This window comes from Poecilia reticulata, linkage group LG9, assembly GCF_000633615.1.
Source record: "Poecilia reticulata strain Guanapo linkage group LG9, Guppy_female_1.0+MT, whole genome shotgun sequence".
Taxonomy (NCBI): Eukaryota; Metazoa; Chordata; class Actinopteri; order Cyprinodontiformes; family Poeciliidae; genus Poecilia; species Poecilia reticulata.
Genome location: NC_024339.1, coordinates 18,416,576 through 18,436,188, shown reverse-complemented (window position 1 = coordinate 18,436,188; position 19,613 = coordinate 18,416,576). Strand labels below are relative to the sequence as shown.

The 19,613-nt window shown below is 39.4% G+C and overlaps 1 protein-coding gene across 3 annotated transcripts in view; it reads right to left on the bottom strand.

Moving 5' to 3' along the window:
- Window positions 1–19,613, bottom strand: part of pgm5 (phosphoglucomutase 5) — a 28,109-nt gene continuing 8,496 nt past the window's right edge. For all 3 annotated transcript variants that reach the window (XM_008418367.2, XM_008418365.2, XM_008418366.2), the window contains 10 exons: window positions 16,159–16,321; window positions 15,921–16,067; window positions 15,686–15,811; window positions 15,405–15,595; window positions 14,540–14,694; window positions 9,117–9,232; window positions 5,473–5,608; window positions 4,101–4,284; window positions 620–757; window positions 1–178 (listed from right to left, as the gene is read on the bottom strand). In XM_008418367.2, the coding sequence (XP_008416589.1) occupies window positions 89–178; window positions 620–757; window positions 4,101–4,284; window positions 5,473–5,608; window positions 9,117–9,232; window positions 14,540–14,694; window positions 15,405–15,595; window positions 15,686–15,811; window positions 15,921–16,067; window positions 16,159–16,321 (1,446 nt within the window). In that variant the 3' untranslated portion in view covers window positions 1–88. The remainder of the gene's footprint in view (window positions 179–619; window positions 758–4,100; window positions 4,285–5,472; window positions 5,609–9,116; window positions 9,233–14,539; window positions 14,695–15,404; window positions 15,596–15,685; window positions 15,812–15,920; window positions 16,068–16,158; window positions 16,322–19,613) is intronic.

The window sequence follows — 19,613 nt, the reverse complement described above, 5'->3', positions numbered from 1 at the left end:
GTGTGTGTGTGTGTGTGTGTGTGTGTGTGTGTGGGGCGGGGGGTGTGCGTGTGTGTGTGAGAGTGTATCTTCCTCATTTTCTTTTAACTCATGTGATGATGTTTGGGCCGCGCCGACCTGTCCTCTCATGAATGTTGGAGATCTTCAGGGCGATGGCGATGAGAGGACCCAGCACCACCTGCAGAGAGAATAAGTATGTAGGGAGATCATTGTTTCACTCTGAAATGAATTAAAGGAAGAAGTCTGGTTTTTATACCAAATAAACACCTCCAAACATTTCACAATACTGTTATTCCTCAGTGGTGGGAGCTTAACTCCTCTTTAACAAATGAATAAATAAATAAATAAATAAATAAATAAATAAATAAATAAATAAATAAATAAATAAATAAATAAATGGCAAATTAATCCAGGGGATGATTTGTTTCTTATTCATGCGTAATTCTTAATCTCTTAAATGTTAATAATGCATTCACGACAAAAAAGTTCACGATAATGAAGTCAAAACAAAAAGTTTTAATGAAGACAAAGCGGTTTGTTTGTCCCTGTTCCAGGTGAAAGCAGGAGGAGCGTGCAGGTCCTTCTGCGCGTGTTAACAGATAACACACAGCTCCCCTACCTGAGTCTCTCTGCTGTGTCTCTCAGGGTCTCTCTCAAAGCTCTCAGCATAAATGCGTATGGTGGCACCCGTCCCTCCTCCGCTGCCGCTCATCCGAAACACAAGACGGGAAGAGTCGGTGAAGATGATCCTTAAACCCTAGAATTAAAATAACAATAATTATAATCTTTTCATTACCTTTTTCCAATTAATTTAAATGAGTCTTTTCTGACTAAAATCTAGGTGATTTTCTTTGGTTAGCTATGTAATTCAATTTACACAACATATATAATTAAATGCACTTTAACCAGTTGAATCCCTGATGTGCATTGAAAGCAAAGTTCCACTAGATGTCGCTGTCACCGAGCCGTTTGCTGGGAATGAGTCATTTTAACCGTGTTCAGCAATTAAACACAGCGATATTTTTAAATGATATGGTCCTAAAAAAAAATTCAACTATGATACCAGATTATTTGGAGCTGCTGAACTAACTACAGTTTTTTTTTTCTTTTTTGGAGAAAAAAACATTCAGAGGTCTGCAGTTTGTTGTGTTGATCTATTCAGCAAACAGGATTTTTTAGTGATAGGTTAGTTATCCATATCCCCTGCATGGTAACATAAACATAATACGTTTACTTGAAGCATTATATTTGAGAGAAAAGAAAATTGTAAGAACTTCAAAATTTGTTTCCGTGCTGGTAAGTTTAACAATAGAATACCTTTATCTCATCTGTTAGCTTTTCGGAGATTTGTCAACAATATTCCCCACCTCAGGCATCAAAACAGTTCAATTCAGTTTCATGGATAATTTTTTAGAACAAAAGTCACATGGGCTCACCATGCAGTCAATGAGGGGGAGAACACATTTTAGACCCTTCGCTGATAAACAGAAACCTCTGCAAAAATCCAGTTCCTCAGTTTTATCATGACTCTGGATGTTTGGAGGGAAGTGGAAGCAAATGTTAAAAGAGAGTCGGTGATAATGAGAGATGTCCGCCTGTCTGTCTGTGTCTGGGAGCGTGCCGGCTCAGCTCTAACAATAGAGCGGCGGTTATCAGCGGGCCGTCAGACTAAAGCTTGTTAAAAGCATCATCTGCTGCAGTGCTCAGAGGCTGCGTCTTTAAATTATGTGGATTTTTCAAAAGATATTCACACCCCATCAAGATTTTCCACATTTTGTCATGTTACAACCACACCTTCCAATGTGTTCAATTAGGATCTTGTGTTTCTTACGGTACACAATTTTGAGAAGTCTCGCCCACCTTACCCTGATACTTTAAACAAAATCTGGTGCAACCAACGGTGTATGAAAGCACCTTTCACCAGGCACAAACTTTGTAACTAAAGCCTACTTGTGTGTCATTTAACCTTAGTTTACATCGTAGAGGTTTGTTGGAGAACATTAGCGAACAAGCAGCATCAGAAAGATCAAGGAACACAGCAGACATCTCAGGGAGAACGTTGTAGAGAAGTCTAACGCTGGGTTAGGTAGGGAAAAAAAACTAGCTTTGAACACTTCACAGAGCACTGCTCAGTCCATTATCTGAAAATGGAAAGAGTTTGGCACAGACGCACACATACCCAGACAAGGCTGTCCACCCAATTGACAACTCTAACTAATGCATGCTCTGACTTAAGAGGCAAGAAAAAAACTCTAGTTGTTGAAAGAAAGTCAGAGTGTTCTCTGCTCTTAGTACCCATAAAATTACAATGACTCGCAGAGAGATCATACAACCTAACTTAAAACATCCAGGTGAACAAATAGAAATCAAATAAACATAAAAGAAAAAGCCGACCCGCCGAATGCAAATGCCTTCGTCAAAGACAAGTTGATTATAAGTTTATCTCGTGAAGAAAAGTGGAGATGAGAACTGAAAAGATGAACACGTCGGTGCCACATTACACAAAAACAGACAGCTGAATCTAGGGGCTTAAATCCATCCGTTCTCTGTCTGATATGCAGACAATGCCAGATGAATTCAGTAGCCAACAGCAGAAATGCTGCCATGCAACTGCAGTGCAAATCCTCCAAGCATTGTCTGGCACATCTCTGTTTGAACGCGTTTGTCTCGGTGCGCTTACTTCCTCCCCCCTCTGCGATGGAGACGCTGCAAGAGAGACGACAGCTGATATAATTTTGTCCTGGGAGGAATGTGAGTCATTAGGGGCTGACCGGGTTGCTGGGGATTTACCATTTCGGGGTGACTGACTAACTAGAGATGAGACCTGCTGTATCCATACTGAGATGTGCTTTTGCTTTTGCAACCCTAAACTGAAACGCTCAGAGTGTGTGCATGTATGTGGGTTGACAATATTCTTGGCAGGAGGAACTAAACCTGCTGAAAGGAGAATGAGCAGGTACTAGTTGTTGTAACATTAGTTTCAAAGAAATACAAAGGATCTCTCCTTTGTCTGCGGAATAAGAAAGGGACAAGTCGACTGTGAAAACTTGAAAGACAGCAAGGGAGTTAAAAGGATTGTGACAGGAAGGTTGCACTAACCAAACGTGTTACCAGCGTGTGTGGAGACCTAAACTGTATGCTGTGTGTATACAGACGAGTTTATGATTTAAAACTACAGATAAGATGTTCATACCCAAACGAAGCCTCGCAGTGGGTGGTCTGTAGGGCGGGAAGAGGGAGAACAAGGGCAAGAGTGAGACCTTCTTGGGCCCATTTAGATTTTTTTAATTGCTTTTTAAACATTTTTATCTTGTTTCTCCAAAACCTTACCAGTATATACACAAACTTCATAAAATGTGGTCGAGTTGTGTATTATGAATGCAATTTTCATTCCACTTTCCAATTTTTATTTTTATGCTTTTAACATGCAGTTTGTATCCCTTTTTAGTGACACTTTCATTGAAAAATGATTTTTGAATGAATGACCTTTGCAACCGGATTTCCGCTTTAATTGTATCAAACAATCACCAATTTTCTTGAGTTTTAAAAACTTTGTATGAAAGAAATGCTCCCAATTCACACTTTAAAGCTAATGAAATACCCCAATAAAGCACTTGTTTATTTATTTATTGTGATAAGGGGTTAAAAAGTTAAAAAATGTATTATTGTTTATTTAAGATGAGAGCAGAAGTTAATAATGGCATTCACAAAATGCACTTTCTGTGGCTGTCTTTAAAAGAGCCTTATTTGTAACCATTACAACCACTGATGGGTCAACCTATAATACTGTTTAGATTGTCATGGCAACTGTTAGGGTGGAATATATTAGGCCGTATCCAGTGAAAACCAGATGATAACTCCAAAATTTTTTTCCCCTTTGTTAAATATAAATATTGCCCCATCTTGTGTATTTTACCAAAGACCGCCTAAGGTTTTAATAAAACATTATTTGTTTTAACAGTTTTGGGAGTTTTTTTTTTTTTGGGGGGGGGGGTTGTAGTTTGCAACTATTTACAGTTTATATTTCTTCAGTGCTCAATTTTATCTCAACTCATTTTTTTTCATGTGACATCCTACATCTGGAGCTGTCTCACACTGACCTGGTTCCGAGCGACTGTCCCGTCCACCGGGTCGATGTACTCAAAGTTCTCCGCCTTCTCCACGCTGTAGACGTGATCTCCAACAGCAAACTTCTGACTGCTGAAAGCCTTGTCGGAGATTACTGTCTCCAGATCCCTCATCAGGTAAAAGGTTGCACGTGGGTCCAAGCCTTCGTAGTCAAACCTGAAAGTCACAAACAGACAAATGGATACATATATTCAAACAAGACATTGCTAGGGTCAGGGCGCTGCAAAAAATTCTCAGAGATGATTAATGAGGGTGAATGACTTATATTTTCTCCAAATGCTGACAGATGTTTTAAAAATCATAATCATGCATGGTCCTTATCCTAACTCATTTGTCCTTGCCATTTATGTCTTGTGGGAAATGCTTGTCAGTTTATAAAAACCTTCTGTGGGAATACGCAGTACAAAGCTAGAGCAGCTATCACTGGGAACGCTTTCTGCACAAACTGTCACAGGGGAAAGGGTGAAATAAGGACAAATTACACCCAAGCGAAACCTTGGCCTACAGTACTTATTTAGCTTTGGTAAACTGGTAGGCGAATTTAAAGCATAGTTACTTTTTCTTTTTTCTTTAAAAAAAAAAAAGGAAATTCATGAAGACATTTTCATGGGCCCTGTCACCTGGCATCACCCTATGACCCCTACACCATAGTAGTGAGCTTGGCCCAGCATGCTGCTATGAAAATAGTCTTGCTAAAGTAAGAAAATGGCTGACATATTAGGAGTATCTGACTAAAAAGCAAACTGTGAGCTAACAGAATTAAGCTATGCTATATGCTATGCTAACACCAACTAATATCCTTTTACTAAACCAATGCCCTATACTCCTTCATAGGAGTATAGGGTTCTCACCTTCTAACTTAGATAGCATTACCTCTAATATGGTGATTGTAGCATTTGTACTATGACTATAAAATGCTAACATTGCCTACAGCAGCAAAATTAGCATTATGGCTAACACATATGCTTAAAGCAGATTTTATACCACCAGTTGCTTAATTAGCAAGCTGCAGTAACATTACAATGCAGTAAACATTTTAGATTCTGTAGATCCTTTCTGCACCACCATCCACAACAAACCTGAACATCCTTGGATGTTATGTGCAACATTTAATTTTACTTTAGGAGAAATAAAGTATTATTAAATTGAATTCATTGTCAATATACCTATATTGCTGACTTTAGCCTTTAGGATTTGAATTGCAAACATATACTTGTTAGTTCTCAATGCCCTGGATTGCTCTCGAGTCATTGCTATAGCATTCAAAATTTGACTGAAAAGATGAAAACAACATTATCACTGCATTCAGAAACAGATGACTGAATGTCTTTCAGAGATCATCACCTGCAGAAGTAGTTGCGTCCAAATCTGGCCCAGTGTTCCCTGACAATCTGCTCCACTCCTTGTTTCCTGGCTGCTGTGATGGACAACCATGCCAACACTGACCACAGGCCATCTTTCTCACGAATGTGGTCAGAACCTAAGGAAGAAAAGGAAACAGAATATCACATTTCTCGAGAAATTTGTTGTATAGCTTCAGACAAAGCATCCAAAGAGAAACATTTGTCTCCCATAATCTTGATGTTAATCAAACTATGAAGAAAACACCCTAATTAAGATAAATGTCTATGTTTAAGCAAGAACACACCTAATGAATTCCTTTAAAACATTGTTGATACAGTCTCCATCTGTGAAATTGCAGGGTGCTTGACTGCCCAATGCATGGGTGACTTCCATATATGTGAAGAGGTCACTGACAGGAAAAAAAATATGGACATTTTTGAGAAAGTCTGAGATAGATCCCTTTTGTAAAACAACGCTAAACCATTTTGTTGACTTAGAACAGGCAGGGTTCATAAACAACCTTCCTGTGTCAGGCCTGCCTGCCTGCAGCTTCTTTCCAATTAAAATCATACGTCTTGTCTGATAAAGCAGAATGCTGAACATGGACTTAAATGGTGAGGGGCAAAATGGTGAGGGGCAAAATGACCCATAATCGGTCTCTGTTGGGAGTTACAAAGAGTTGCAAAAGACAACGGCAAACATGCCAACACTAACAAGGTCTGCTGCTTCCACTAGATACAGACATTCACACACACACACACACACACACACACACACACACACACACACACGCACACACACACACACACGCACACACACACACACACACACACACACCAAGAAGACGATCACCCCCAAAGTCTCTTTCACAAGAAGGCTTTCGAAAGAGACAGCTGCACCATAAAGGTATCTCAAAGGTTAAGAATGTGACAGTAATGTTTCCATGCGAGAGCTAAAAGTGGGAAAAGGACTCTGATGTTTATGGGCGTCTTTCTAAGTTCGTTACATCTGTGAACAGGGGGAAAAAAAGCATCTTTCTGTCTCTTCTACTCTGTAAATTAGCATATATAGTTATTTTCCTCGTCACGGACTGAAAAGATGAGAAGAACTGTTGATCCCTGTGTCCGGCTCCATCAGCGTACAGTTGTTAGGAAACTGACAGTTGTGATTATCTAAGCCCAGCTTTACTGTCTGCCTACCCTTTTGTCTGTCGCTCACTTTCAAAGAGGGTCACCCTGTAAAACAGATTCAAGATCTGTATAGTCAAAGCACAGCTGCACTCATTAATGAGCGCTCGTTGCTGCAGCGATTTTCTTTTTAGCTCAGCTCTGCCCCTTCATCACCTGCTGCTAGATAGCCCTTAAAAACATGTTAACAACTTTTCTCTAATGTTTTGACGAAAATATTTTTGCACAAACTCCAGCAGATGATTCATTAATAGTTTTGCTTTTTTTTTTTTTTATCTTAAGATCAAAGGCCTGGATAATGAGAAACCCAGAGCGCACAGAGCAACGTTGCAGTTCATTCTAGTGAAGAGCGGGAGCGGTGCACAGCTCTAATGATTTACTCTGCAGGGCTCTCTCGAAGCTTTTTGCCTTACAAGGACAGACAACGAGTGAGCTCCCAAAGTCCTCTGGGCTCTCAAACCCTCCGCTTACTCTCCTCTCATCTCGGTCGACACTTCTTCAGTTCAGACTCGGCCACGGTCTGTTTCCTTCTCTCACGTTCTCACCTCCTAGAATCCTTCTGCTTTTTACCGCCACGGTTTTACCCTTTGATCCGTCAAATCGAGTTGACCAGAAAAAGACAAAATAGAAACGTACCTCAGAGGGTCAGATTTTAAAGTGACAAAAGATCAACAGCAACAATGCTCCCGATGGGCAGAGTTTAAATTGTTCAAATATAAGTTCGAGTTAAAATAATTGCTGGCGCCCACAGTGTGTTAGCATGCCTCTGAATTTGCATTTACTAAAAAACATTTCCCGTGGGGGCTTGTCGGCATGTTGCGGTGATTCACGAAGCCCCTGTCTCCTTTTATAGCAGAGGAATGAGGATTATTTACACATGCGGTCAGGGTCACAGCCCTATCATCTATTAGAGTGCTCTGACTAGGGCTGAAGGCGACCAGGATGCACTGCTTACAACTCCAGACCTGAAATAGACTGAAAGAGAAGCAAAGCTGCGACACTTAGGCTGACATATGATCACTTGCCCGTTTGGCTGTTCCTGCACTGATAATTAGATCCCATACAGTGCTTTGCAAAAGTGTTCATATGCGTACCGTGAACATTTGCACATTTTTCCCGATATGCAAACACAAATGTCAATGTATTTTTCAGCGCTTATGTGGTAGAAGAACACAAAGAAGAAAAGAACTGCGAAGTGTAGGGGACATGCTTTTCAAATATTTGCATAGATACAAAGCTGAAAAGTGTGGCGTGGTGTTGTGTTTAGCCACTAAGTAAAATCTAACGTAATCAGTTGAACTCAGGAGTCAGTTTTGAACATCTCAGACCACTGTTCAATCTATCAACCAAAAAGGTAAAAAGTATGACACAACTTAAAACCTACACTGGGACCTGGCAAAGGAGCGAAGCAGCTAAGAGGCCCATTGTAACTCTGAGGGAGCTGCAGAGAATAACAGCTCAGGTAGACAAAGTCCAACTGACTAAACCTCCACTCCACAAACCTGACTTATAGAGTCAAGAGAAAAGCTCCTGCTTAAATTAAGCTATTGAAGTCCCCTCTGAAGTATATTTAAAAAATGTAATGGAAACAGGAATGGTGGAAGATGATTCGATTGGAGAAGACAAGAATTCAACCATATGGCTGACTGCAGTTACACAGTTTGGAGGAAAATTAAGCTTTGGATCCAAATGTATTGACAGAATTATTAGTTATTGCATTCAAAAAATTCTACAAGACTGGAAAGAAAAAGAAGAAGAATTGGAAAAAAAAAGCCATTTCATTATCTTTTTTCAAGATTTGCCACAAGCCGTCTAGAGAACATAGCATGCACAAAGGAGAAACAGGTGAAACAAAAATTAGAAATGTTGTCCTCGAAGCAAACAGTGGAAAACAAACACTTCTGGAGTCTAATCCTGTGCTGGACTCTTGGGTTATTGGTTCTTCTGTTTCCACCGATGCAAAATGTCTTATGAAGTAGCATTAAACAATATAACGTCGGAAAAAGATTTTAAAAGACCTTCAGAGAACCTACCAAACTCTTGATCAAAAACTTAGAAACTTTACAAGGACGTTTATGTCCGAAGATGAAAAACATATCAGATTAAAAGAGGTCGAAGACTTCTGCATAAGTACATTAGCACAGGTAAAAGTACAAGTAAAAACAACTCTGTAGAAGCTGGTCAGTGCAGTACTCCAAATGTAGGATTGTTTTTAAGGCACCTCGACAATAGTTGATCCACTAGGGAAGGGGGTGAGGGGAATTTCTCAGGCACAAAACCTCATAAATCCTCCACGCCCGTCCACAGATTTGCATCTCTGATCCGTTCTTTCCTGTCCAACAGTCCGCTTCTGCTTTTGTTTTTATTATTTTAATTGCACAAGACATTTTATCAATCGCAAATCTCTCTTTATGAGCCTTTTATGTTCGGAGTGTGTCCTTGTGTGCTAGATCGTACCAGTTCCAAAGCTCTCCTCCCCACATAGGGAACAGCGCCCAGAATCCATCAGGTTCCCAAAGTACCTCCAGCCTGTGGGAGTCTCATAAAGGGCCAGCTTCATGGCTTTGGCTACCCTACAAACAGCACAGAAGAGAGGGAGAGAGAGAAAAGCAAAAACAAAGTTTGTACCTTTGCTTTTATCAGATCAGCAGGGTGAGTCTGCAAGAAAATCCTCTGACCTTTCAAATAAAGCAAACCAAATGCTGCATGACAGCAGCTATCTGCCAACAGTTCATCCAATAACTTAATAAGGCAAAACACTGCAGGAACAAAATGAGTCAACCTTTCAGTCTATGTGCTCTGAACACAGGCCATGTAGTCTCCAAAGAACAGGAGAAAAGAGGGATTATGAGCCGGCATGTTTATACATCTTATAATGGGGTCATGAGGAGTGAGCTGTGTGTTTGTATGCGTGAGTGTGTGTATGTCAAATATGTGCGAAAAGAAAGGCAACGGAGAATCAGGGGCTTTTCCCATAGCAAACCGTTTATCCTATGAATTGTTTTTATTTTTTTTTCCGTAAGAAGAAAATAACACATTTCTGGGATTAATTTTCCCAATTACAATAATTACAAAATTGAAGTCAAATAAAAATTCAGAGTTGATCAAGTTTCAAAAGTGCCAGAATTCAGTAAATAAATAAAATGCTAATTAGATAATTATGCGCGGTCACTTAAATAAAAATGAAATACTGGTGTACAAAAATAAAGACAGGGGAAGCAAAGAAATGTAAGAAGATATTTAAAAAGAAGCTTTAATTTTCATGACATATATGTGGTTCTTTCGGGTTGTGAGAGAGAGAGAGCAACACTTCAAGCAGAAAACAAGAAGGCAAAATAAAATATAACAAAATTTGGCTACAGTAGGAATAATAAAGCACAATGTTATCATCGACACTACTTGCTGCCACCCACACACCATTGATATGTTTTCTGTGATCACAGCAGAATACAAACACACATGCCTACTCCAAGATTTCTTGAAACAATATTCAAACCAGCAAAACAGATGTTTCAACCAAACGGGCAAAAATGTGGACATGTCGGTCTTTGAAAACCCACTGTACCATGTCTGAATGTGGGTGGCTTTTTAGGGTTCTTAAGTGGTGGTGAAAACATCTGCATAATAATCTTAGACGTAAATAAATCCCTGCAGTGTTCGGTGCAGTTGTTTACAAGTAGAAGGGATGAATTACCAAATATGAGTAAACCAGCTTGATCTCCCTCTGGGGATGCAAGCACTGGAACGGAAAGCCTGGCATTCCTTAAAAGAAAACAAACAGGCCCCTCTGATGAGCCTCTGCCGTTTTAAATAGCACGTCCACCGGCCAAAATAAGCCAAGAGTCTGAATGCAGGAGGGTCGGCTTTCAAGCTAAATTACAGACAACAACAAAAAAAGTGTGAGAATCAGTTCACTTTTGCCCTGATAACTGCATTGATTGACTGAGAAAAAAAAAAAAAAAGTCCAGGACATAAACAGCTCACAGTTAAAGTAACCGCACGCTCAGTTTGAGCAGCTGATGAGTGAAGGCCGGGCTCTTTATTTTGCAGCTTGTTTCTTGTCTTATCACACATTTCCAGCAGCATCTTCAGGGTTGTCTGTACGTCTTATGTTGCTCTGGTTTCAACAGTGCCTCGAAGGTTCCTGATTTTGGAACCTTCGAGCCAAGTGAGCCTGCGGGGCGGGGCGGGGCAGGGCGGGGTATATCTGCTGTATACCACCTTAAGCGTATTTGACAAACACACCATGCTATTTTAGTCGAGTAAACAATGTTTGCCAAAGAGGAACAGTAGAAGGTTTCTATTTACATATTCAATCCTCTGGTGTTATTTTGAAACTAGCTTCCCACAATAGCAAAGAATGTGCTATCAGATAAATGTCATACATGATTTTGTTCGCAGTGGTTGCCAAAAGTGCACATGCATCTTTTAAAATTCGCAGTTTTTGCGATGTAGAAAAAGAGACCCGGATAAATCTTTTCAAATGCAAAGAGAAAAAAAATTAGTTGCAAGGAAAAGACTAAAAGATTATTTTTTTTTAAATCAACCACGATGCACAATCTTAAACAATATTTTGTCACCCTACAGATCTGCTGTCAGATATAGTTCTTGATCTCAGGCTTACCCCATTTCAAAACTGTATTTTCTTGTGGTCATGTTATTGCTTTATTTAAAAAAATAATAGTGTTTGGTCACATTGTAGAGTTGAAGAATAAAATAAATCAAAGGTTTAGGGTCGGATCTGACAGGAAATCAAAAACTCTTCATCAATTTTAACCAAAAAAGTGGTACTTCCATCACAATGCTGCTCTCGCCATTTTTCACTGTGTTCATGTTATTCCTTTGCAGACGTACAGTGTTGCTTTTTGTGCAGACAATACATTTTAGAATTATGGCCAAAACTTTGATTCAATCAGATCGTGACTGAATCATGGCTTTGGGAGGTTTTCAGTCAGGCCTGGATGTTTTCTTTATAAGAAAAGTGTTTTATTTTGCAGCCGCACTCCGTGGGTCAGATATCTGAACAGCTGGTTGTTGTCACATGCAGAGAACTTGCATTATCAGGACGTTTCTGCAGCTCCCGTGTCTTATCTTTTAATCAATTCTAAAGGAATGTCCAGCTTAAGACAGTATCGCACACACTGCTGTTGACAAACAAAACAAGGAAACATTTTTAAGTTTTCAATGCTTTCAAGAGTTCATAATACAGAGCACTCTAAGAACACTGTTGGAAGAGAAGCAGGCCCGCACTATCACACATTTATCACCAGACGGTAGAGACGAGGTGCTTTTTACATGACAAACCCACAGGGAGTGTTTGTAGCAGAACAGTTTTATCAAATCGGATAAAAGTTAATGGTTCCAGGAATAGTCTCAGTAGCTCTTAACAAACTCCATGTGTATGTTTTTAATGATAAAGCCACTGCAAACAACCAAATTGCATGTAGGTAAATTCATTTAAATTAATAATGCCAGTTGGAAATCGGAAAATGGCTGCTAAAATCTAAGTAGTTGTCTCTACTGTACTTTTGCTGCAGTTCTCCATCAGCAGGCTTGAGAAAGATTTTGTTCCCTCCTTTACCATCCTCATCTGGCCCAGTGACCATCGGTTAAAATAAGTGAACCTCTGTCTCATGTCATATTCATATTCTAAGGTCCTACCTAGAAAGTCTGATCAACAAACATATATACAACAGCATATACATTCTAAAAATCTCTTCAATTACATTTATCTGGGTTGTTGAGGGCTCCAGTGATTTTCCTGAACACAAGATTTCGCTCCTTCTCCTTCCACTCCAAAAATTAAACTAACATGTGCAGAGTTAGATCATGCAATTAGAACAAAAGTTGGATGGATTTTAAGTGTGCGATTAAATCAGAAAGTGAATTTAAAAAATACTTTTTTTTCATAAGTTAAACCTGATCTACTTCTTAATGTTTTCTCTTAAGAGCCAGCTTGTTGACAAACAAACTCATAAAATACCACCAAGAAAGAAGTGAGTGTAATAAAGCACTACTTGGACTTAAACCTCACAATGTCACCAAAACAAAAGCTGCTGCAAAACATGAGCACTTTTTGAGCTTGATGTGAAACATCTGCCTCAACAAAAACTGGTACTAAACCTCTGGTCCTGTCGGCTGTTGAGCTGATGGACCCCGGGGTCGGGAGCAGGGAGAAGAGGGGGAGAGAAGGAAGTGACCCATAGCTGGAACACCACAATGGTAATAAAAGCCTTAATTCATGAGATAAAAGTTAGGAGGATGCAATCACTTTTTCTGTTGTTCCTTCATTCTATGCTCAGGATGTTTTCCTTTGACACCCAAAATGGTTATTTTTAAGGATTTCTATTAAACAAATTATAAATATTTTTCTATTTAAAAAAAATTGTGGTAATCCATTATTAATATTTCATTTCTTATAAAACCAAAGCAGTAAATTAACATGCCAGTGACTCAGTCCTCTTCCATCCCTACATTCTTGAAGTTAGCAGACGTTTCCTTTAAGTTGTACATACTGCTGTCCTCTACTCCATGACTGCATCAGCTGTTTCTTTTTCAGTTTGTCAAAAATGGCACAAAAACTCAGGCAGCACAAACACAGTAAGTCATCCCCATAGGGGTTAATATAGTTGGTAAAAACATGTGACCTTTTCAGCTGATAAATTAATTTCTTGAATATGACTGTACATTTTTCAACATACAAACAACTGCACACAGAGTGCAACACGGTTACGTTTCTACAACACTGTGCTTGACTAGCTAGAAACACAGAGCAGTGGAGGGAGGGGGGGAAATCTCAGTCGAAGCTCCCAGAGACACCATCCTAAAAAGGCTCACACTTGGGCCGACTCCAACATCGCACACACCACACCACCAGGCATTTCAACACTTCCTGGAGTTTGTCAGAGACATGCAAACTTTTCCCTGAGTGTTACATTAGGAACATGAGAGGTAGCAGTGCAACTGAGAGCTGAGCAAAGTGAGTGTTGCAAGTGTAGTGAGCATAAAACTATAGGTGTGTGCTGCTTTATGAGAGCACAGTGCAGAGGAAGGTCAATTATTCTAACGGATATTTCTCTTTTTGAAGTACACAAGAAGTTGCATAAATGCATCGCAAAGATGAGAAAATGGGGCGACATTTTACTTTTACTCATTTTTGTCTCTTTCTTATTTAGCACAACAAAGACTGTCTCTAAAACCACATTGAAGCTTTTACAGGTCAAATTTTAAATAAATGCATAGCTTTACAGGTATTTCATTAAATATGAAGTTCCACCAAACACATAAAGATAAGATCAAATATGGTCTTGCCAACAGGGCAAGTATTAAAGCAGGACATGATCTAAAGTTCTTGTTAAAAATTCTCAGTTCGCGTCGAGGTGGTATCTACATTTAATTACAGAACTTTGGCCACTCATCACAGTTTTAAATGATAAAAGACTAAGGTTTTTTTTGTAGAGTTTGCAATCAGTAAATTAGATTTCAACTAATCTCATTAGAAACACTGTTTTGTGAATATATTTATAGGTCTGACTGTCTGACTTGTATCCCTTCTGATGAGTTAACTCTATAACAACCTGTTTTCTGCAGACAGCACTCAGAGGGGAGCTCCTCTGGGACTTCTCCAGCTGAGAGAAACATTAATGGGGATAACTTTGGCTTTGTCGCATGTGTTCACTCAGGACTCTTTGCTCGACTCTTGTTTTAAATGACAGGCGGTATTTATGGACAGAAATAAAATCAAGGGTGTGTAGGAGAAGGATTTTTATGTGGTCTCAACATGGGGAATATATCTTTTTTCAGATTTCGAGCTCCTCAAGAGTGAGTGTAAAAAAGTCAGATGACTCCTTTCTTAGTGTGGGTTTGTGCGCTTGCTGTACCTGTCGAGGGCTGCGCTGGTGGCCATACTCCTAGCAAAGCCTCTGGCGCCGTGTTGTCTGAAGTAAGGGATGTTGGAGAGGTTCGCAGCTATGACTGCAACCGAGTCCGAAGGGTTCACAAAGAAACCGTTTTCTCCGAGGATCATGTACCGGTCCTGGCACAGACGCATCATGCAGGAAATCAGGAGTCACATTTAGATAATACATATTGTCTTTTAACTTCTTTTAAGCAAAAATGATATGCATAAGAAACGAATCACCAACAAACAGATCAGGTCTCTGATGCTCAGACACTGATTCTGCACTACGGAGCTTCTGTAGCGTATTTTAGGTATGACCTGGGCAAGCCATCTGACTGCCATAAATACTTACTAACTCACCAAATGTGTAACTGAAAATATTCCCTCCATTTATTTGTACCATTCACTCTCTGCTCATTAAACACAGGCTTGTACAGAGCTAGGAATGAGATATTCCTACTCTGTATTCCTCCATACGGGGCATGTTAGGGGAAATAACAGCTAAGTTTCAACAAAACAAAGAAGTCTAGTGAAGGACTCATCATTCACCCTGTCAGATCTTTGAAAAATAAACAGCATGGATATGATAGAAATCTCATTACAATGTGATAAATAGAATAGATTTTTGTATTATTATTATTATTATTGACAAACCCTCATTGGTGTTTCTGCTTTTATGAACAAGCAAACAATTAAAAATAAGTATTAATTTCTGTTTTAGACCTGGAGGCAATGTGAAAGTGATTCCTGTCTCTGTCTGACTTAAAATAGTCAAGTCTGATCACTATGAGACCCGCAGCTGATTTAGAAGCCAACGAGCTGGAGTGTTGATATGAACACCTTACCCCATCTGCATCAAATGCCGCTCCAAATCCAAACTCGCCCCCTTTCATAGCATCTACCAGAGAGGTGGCGTAGGTCAGGTTAGGCTCCGGTGGTCGACCACCAAAGTCCTCCAGGGGGACGCAGTTGACCGCAGAATTGGCCGGTGCCCCAAGCTCGTCACACAGAATCCTTCTTACATAGGGACCCATCACTATGCCAACCAACAGAGGGAATATGTAAAGCAAGAAGTGAAATTATCTCGATTTGCTGTAAAGTTTATTACACTGGGTGCCAAACTCACCTCCATTCATGGCATCTATGTGTATCTTCAGCTGATCTGGTCCTGTGAGGAGACTTTTAATGGCAGAGAAGTCAAAGATGTTTCGCAGCATTTGTAGGTAGACTTCAACTGAGTCTACGATCTCCACTGTAAAGACAGAGGAAACTATGTGCAGCATTGATTTCTGATGTATCTCAAGTATATCTTATTCCACTTAGAGGAATATATATTTGCACATCATGCATGAGCTTTGTACCTCTAAAAGGCTTGAACTTGTTCTCAAGATCAAACTCTTGCCTTCCAACCCTTGAGAGGTCAATACGCAGATCTGGGCAGATGGCGTACTCCTCCAGAGTCCGGCTCACCTGAGAGATCCTCTCCATCACCGTGTCAGTAGACGGGCCTTCCAGGCAAAAATTTTTATTCAACTTAACACCCAAAACCCAATTGTTTTCAACTACTTCTGATGTCCAAAACAAATGCAAAGTCTTCACCTCCGTTAGCCACGTTGAACTTAATTCCAAAGTCTCCGCCGGGACCTCCGGGGTTGTGGCTCGCCGTGAGGATAATTCCACCAATTGCTTTGATTTTCCTTATGATGCATGACACGGCAGGGGTGGAAAGAAGGCCATTGAGACCGATTACCAGACGACCGATCTGAATGGAACAGATGGCCGTCAGAAAAAAACACTTCTGAATTTTACTTGTTATATAGCACTTTGAAAACCGTTCATCCCCTTGAACACTTCCAGATTCTGTTGCGCTACAATCTCGAGCTTCATTGTATTTTGGGGGGATTTTATTAGATAGACACCAAAGTGGTCCATTGTTGTGCAGTGGAAGGAAAAGAACACAGAAATTATAAGTATGTATTATCAATGAGGTTTTTTTTATTATTATTGATGTGAAAAAAAAAATTAAGATAGAAATGTGGGAGGCAAGGGAGGAGCATGGAAGTTTTTTTTTTTATTTCTAGACATTTTTTCCTGAGATTTTACAAAGACCACCGCAAATGTATGCATAAATGGGAAGCAGAAGGAAAATGAAATGTAGTTTCAAACTTTTTTTTTTTCAAATAACAAAAATAAATGTGGTTTGCATGATTAATACCCACCACCAGACATCATAGTAGGATGGTGTATCCAGGGTGGATGGACAATGGTAGTTTTTCAACAAAACATTTGACTTTGCATGCCTTTGACCAGAACACTCCTCCTCATAGTTGCTGTGTCCTCTCCATCACTTGTGACAATCCATGACCAGTTTTCTTTCAACAACCGCTTTCTTCTTGCTGCTCTTCCAAACGTTGTCCCGTCATGAGATTCATCCACCAAAATTGTGGATCTCTTTACTTCCTCCAGAGTTACTACGGTCCTTGTAGCCGCTTTTCTGGTTAATGCTCTCCTTGACCAACATGTGAGTTCAGGCTGATCCTAAAGTCTTGATAAGTGATGGATCAAACACAAATCAATTTTTCAGAACTTTACCCCAGACCTGTCTGCTGATGATACCGTTTTTTAACTTATGCTCTCTAACAAACCTCTAAAGTTTTCAGAAAACAGCTGGTTTTACCTCTTTCTCTCCACTTCCCAATTACGAGCTACTTTGTTGGTCTGTCACTAAAAATACAATAAAAGTTTTGCAGTTGCAACATGACAACATTTGAAAAAGCTCCTGTTAAGAAGGCACTCTGTAATAAAAACCTCTGTTTTGACCCAAAATGGTTTAAAAGAAAGAGCTCCCAAAGTTGTATCAGTTTACAGGGACTAATTTACTCTTAGCTTTATCAAGTTAATGATCTCCACCCAAGTGGGTGCAAAAATATCAAGGCCACACTCTATTTATACTTTGCATGCTACTTATAAAGTGCTAATACCTACATCCTGCACATCAGCCGCTCTAAATAAGAGTGCCCTCAACACAAAGGAATTCATCCACCTAGGAAAAAAAAACTGATTTTATAAAGGATAGCTTGGGGTAGTGAAAATCTGAATTTGTGTGAACTCTGCTATGGGTGTAAATTAGAAGGAGATGGAAGGCCTGGGTTTGTGTGCCAAGTGTTGATGCTTCATAGTTGGGTCTTTTCCACACACTGTGACAGGGGTATCCCCAGTGTGTACAGTTCTGCTGTGGAGAGGTGTAACGGTGCTGCGGGGGCGAGCTGCTTGTGTGGCCGAACGTAGGCAGGAAAAGGAGCAGGATGGATGGAAGTGCTGATAAGGCTGACATCAGGAGACATTTGGCCAGGGTCAGCAGAAACATAAGGACCGATGTCAACAAAAAATTATATTCCCCTTAGCTCTTTTTTTCCTTTGGAAGTAGTCCAAGGTAAACTTCTCACAGCACGGAATTTTGGAAGCAACTCGGGGAGTTTCCTCTGAGTTTTCTTAATCTCTCGTCATATTTTTTGTAATCAACAGCTGACATTATTACAAGTTTCTTCTTGTTCTGTAAGTGTCCTCTAGGAAACCTCAGAGACCTTCACACAATAGCTGTATTTACAGTGAAATTGACTCCGTTTAACAATTAAGATCTTTTTTTACTGCAATTTCTTGAGCTAGATTTTATTTGTGTCATCTAATGCAAGTTTGAGGACAGGCCAGAGTCCAAGTTGTAGTTCAGGAGGATTATGATAAAGCATATTTAATGAAGAATGAAAAAAAAATTCTACAATCACTTGGGGGAGAACACACAAGGAGTCAGGTCACCAGACCAACAAAGGGAAACCAAAACAACACTGCAAAAGTAAGAACCCAGCAGTGTGTGAAGGAGAATAAGGAGCTGAAATACTGAGGAACATGATGAAGAAAAGACTGGAAACAGAATGAAGATGTGAGGAGAGGGAGGTTGAGGAAAGGAGGTAAATGAACATGAAGAGAGTAGAGAAGAGAAAAAATAACCGAGGGAGAAACACAGAGCAAAAGAAAAGGCAAGAATGAAACTAAGTGATCAAAAGTGGAAACAGAAACAAACCCAAAAACTCAAAACACAAGATAATGACAGTTTGGGATTATCAGAGTAAATATATGTCACAGTTTTTTTGTGTGTGTAATTTTTTTCTATTTGAAAAATAATTTTCCTTCCACCTCACAAATATTCACTACTGTGTATGTTTTTCCCCTCCACATTCCTTAATGAACACAACGTTTATTATAAATAGGGTAACTAAATGTCAACCAACCAACTGTGAGACAATGTGGGACATGTGCTGAAAGGTGGTGTGAAAATTTATGTTTCCAGCCTAAAAATAAACACAATCAAAAGGCCATAAGCATTACAGAATAGTCCTTTAACATTAAAACCCACAGCCTGATAATCTCCATCTACTCATTTAGTGTAGCGATTGTTTTTCATAGCATTTTATTATTATTAATTATTATTATTATTATTATTATTATTATTATTATTATTATTATACTTTATATTTCCTGATTAATTTTAAAGCTTTGGGTTGATTTCATTGGTTTTTGTGTACGGAGCCCTCCAGAGGACATGGGGATTTTTTTTTTCTTTTGCGTCCCGTCGCAAAAGGTTTTGCGTTTCCTCGCAATAATCTACTGATCAGCTCATGCGGCATAATTGAATACTGTAAGCCATTTTTCCAGTGGCCGCCGTACTTTCTGCTTTAATACAAGCTTATGAGGTTTTTCCATGGACTATTGAGTTATTATCGCGGGGTAATAAGCAGTGGTGGAGAAAGTACTCAAAAAATGTACTTAAGTAAAAGTACAAATACACAGACACAAATGTACTCAAGTAAAAGTAAAACTACCACATTAGCATTTGTACTTAAGTAAAAGTAAAAAAGTACTGGGTTTTAAAAATACTTAAGTATTAAAAGTAAAAGTGCTTGCTGAATGGATTACCTAATCGCTAATATCATTAAGTGTCCCGATCATATTTAATTTTAATACATTAGAAAACAACCTGCTGAATACTATTAATCAAT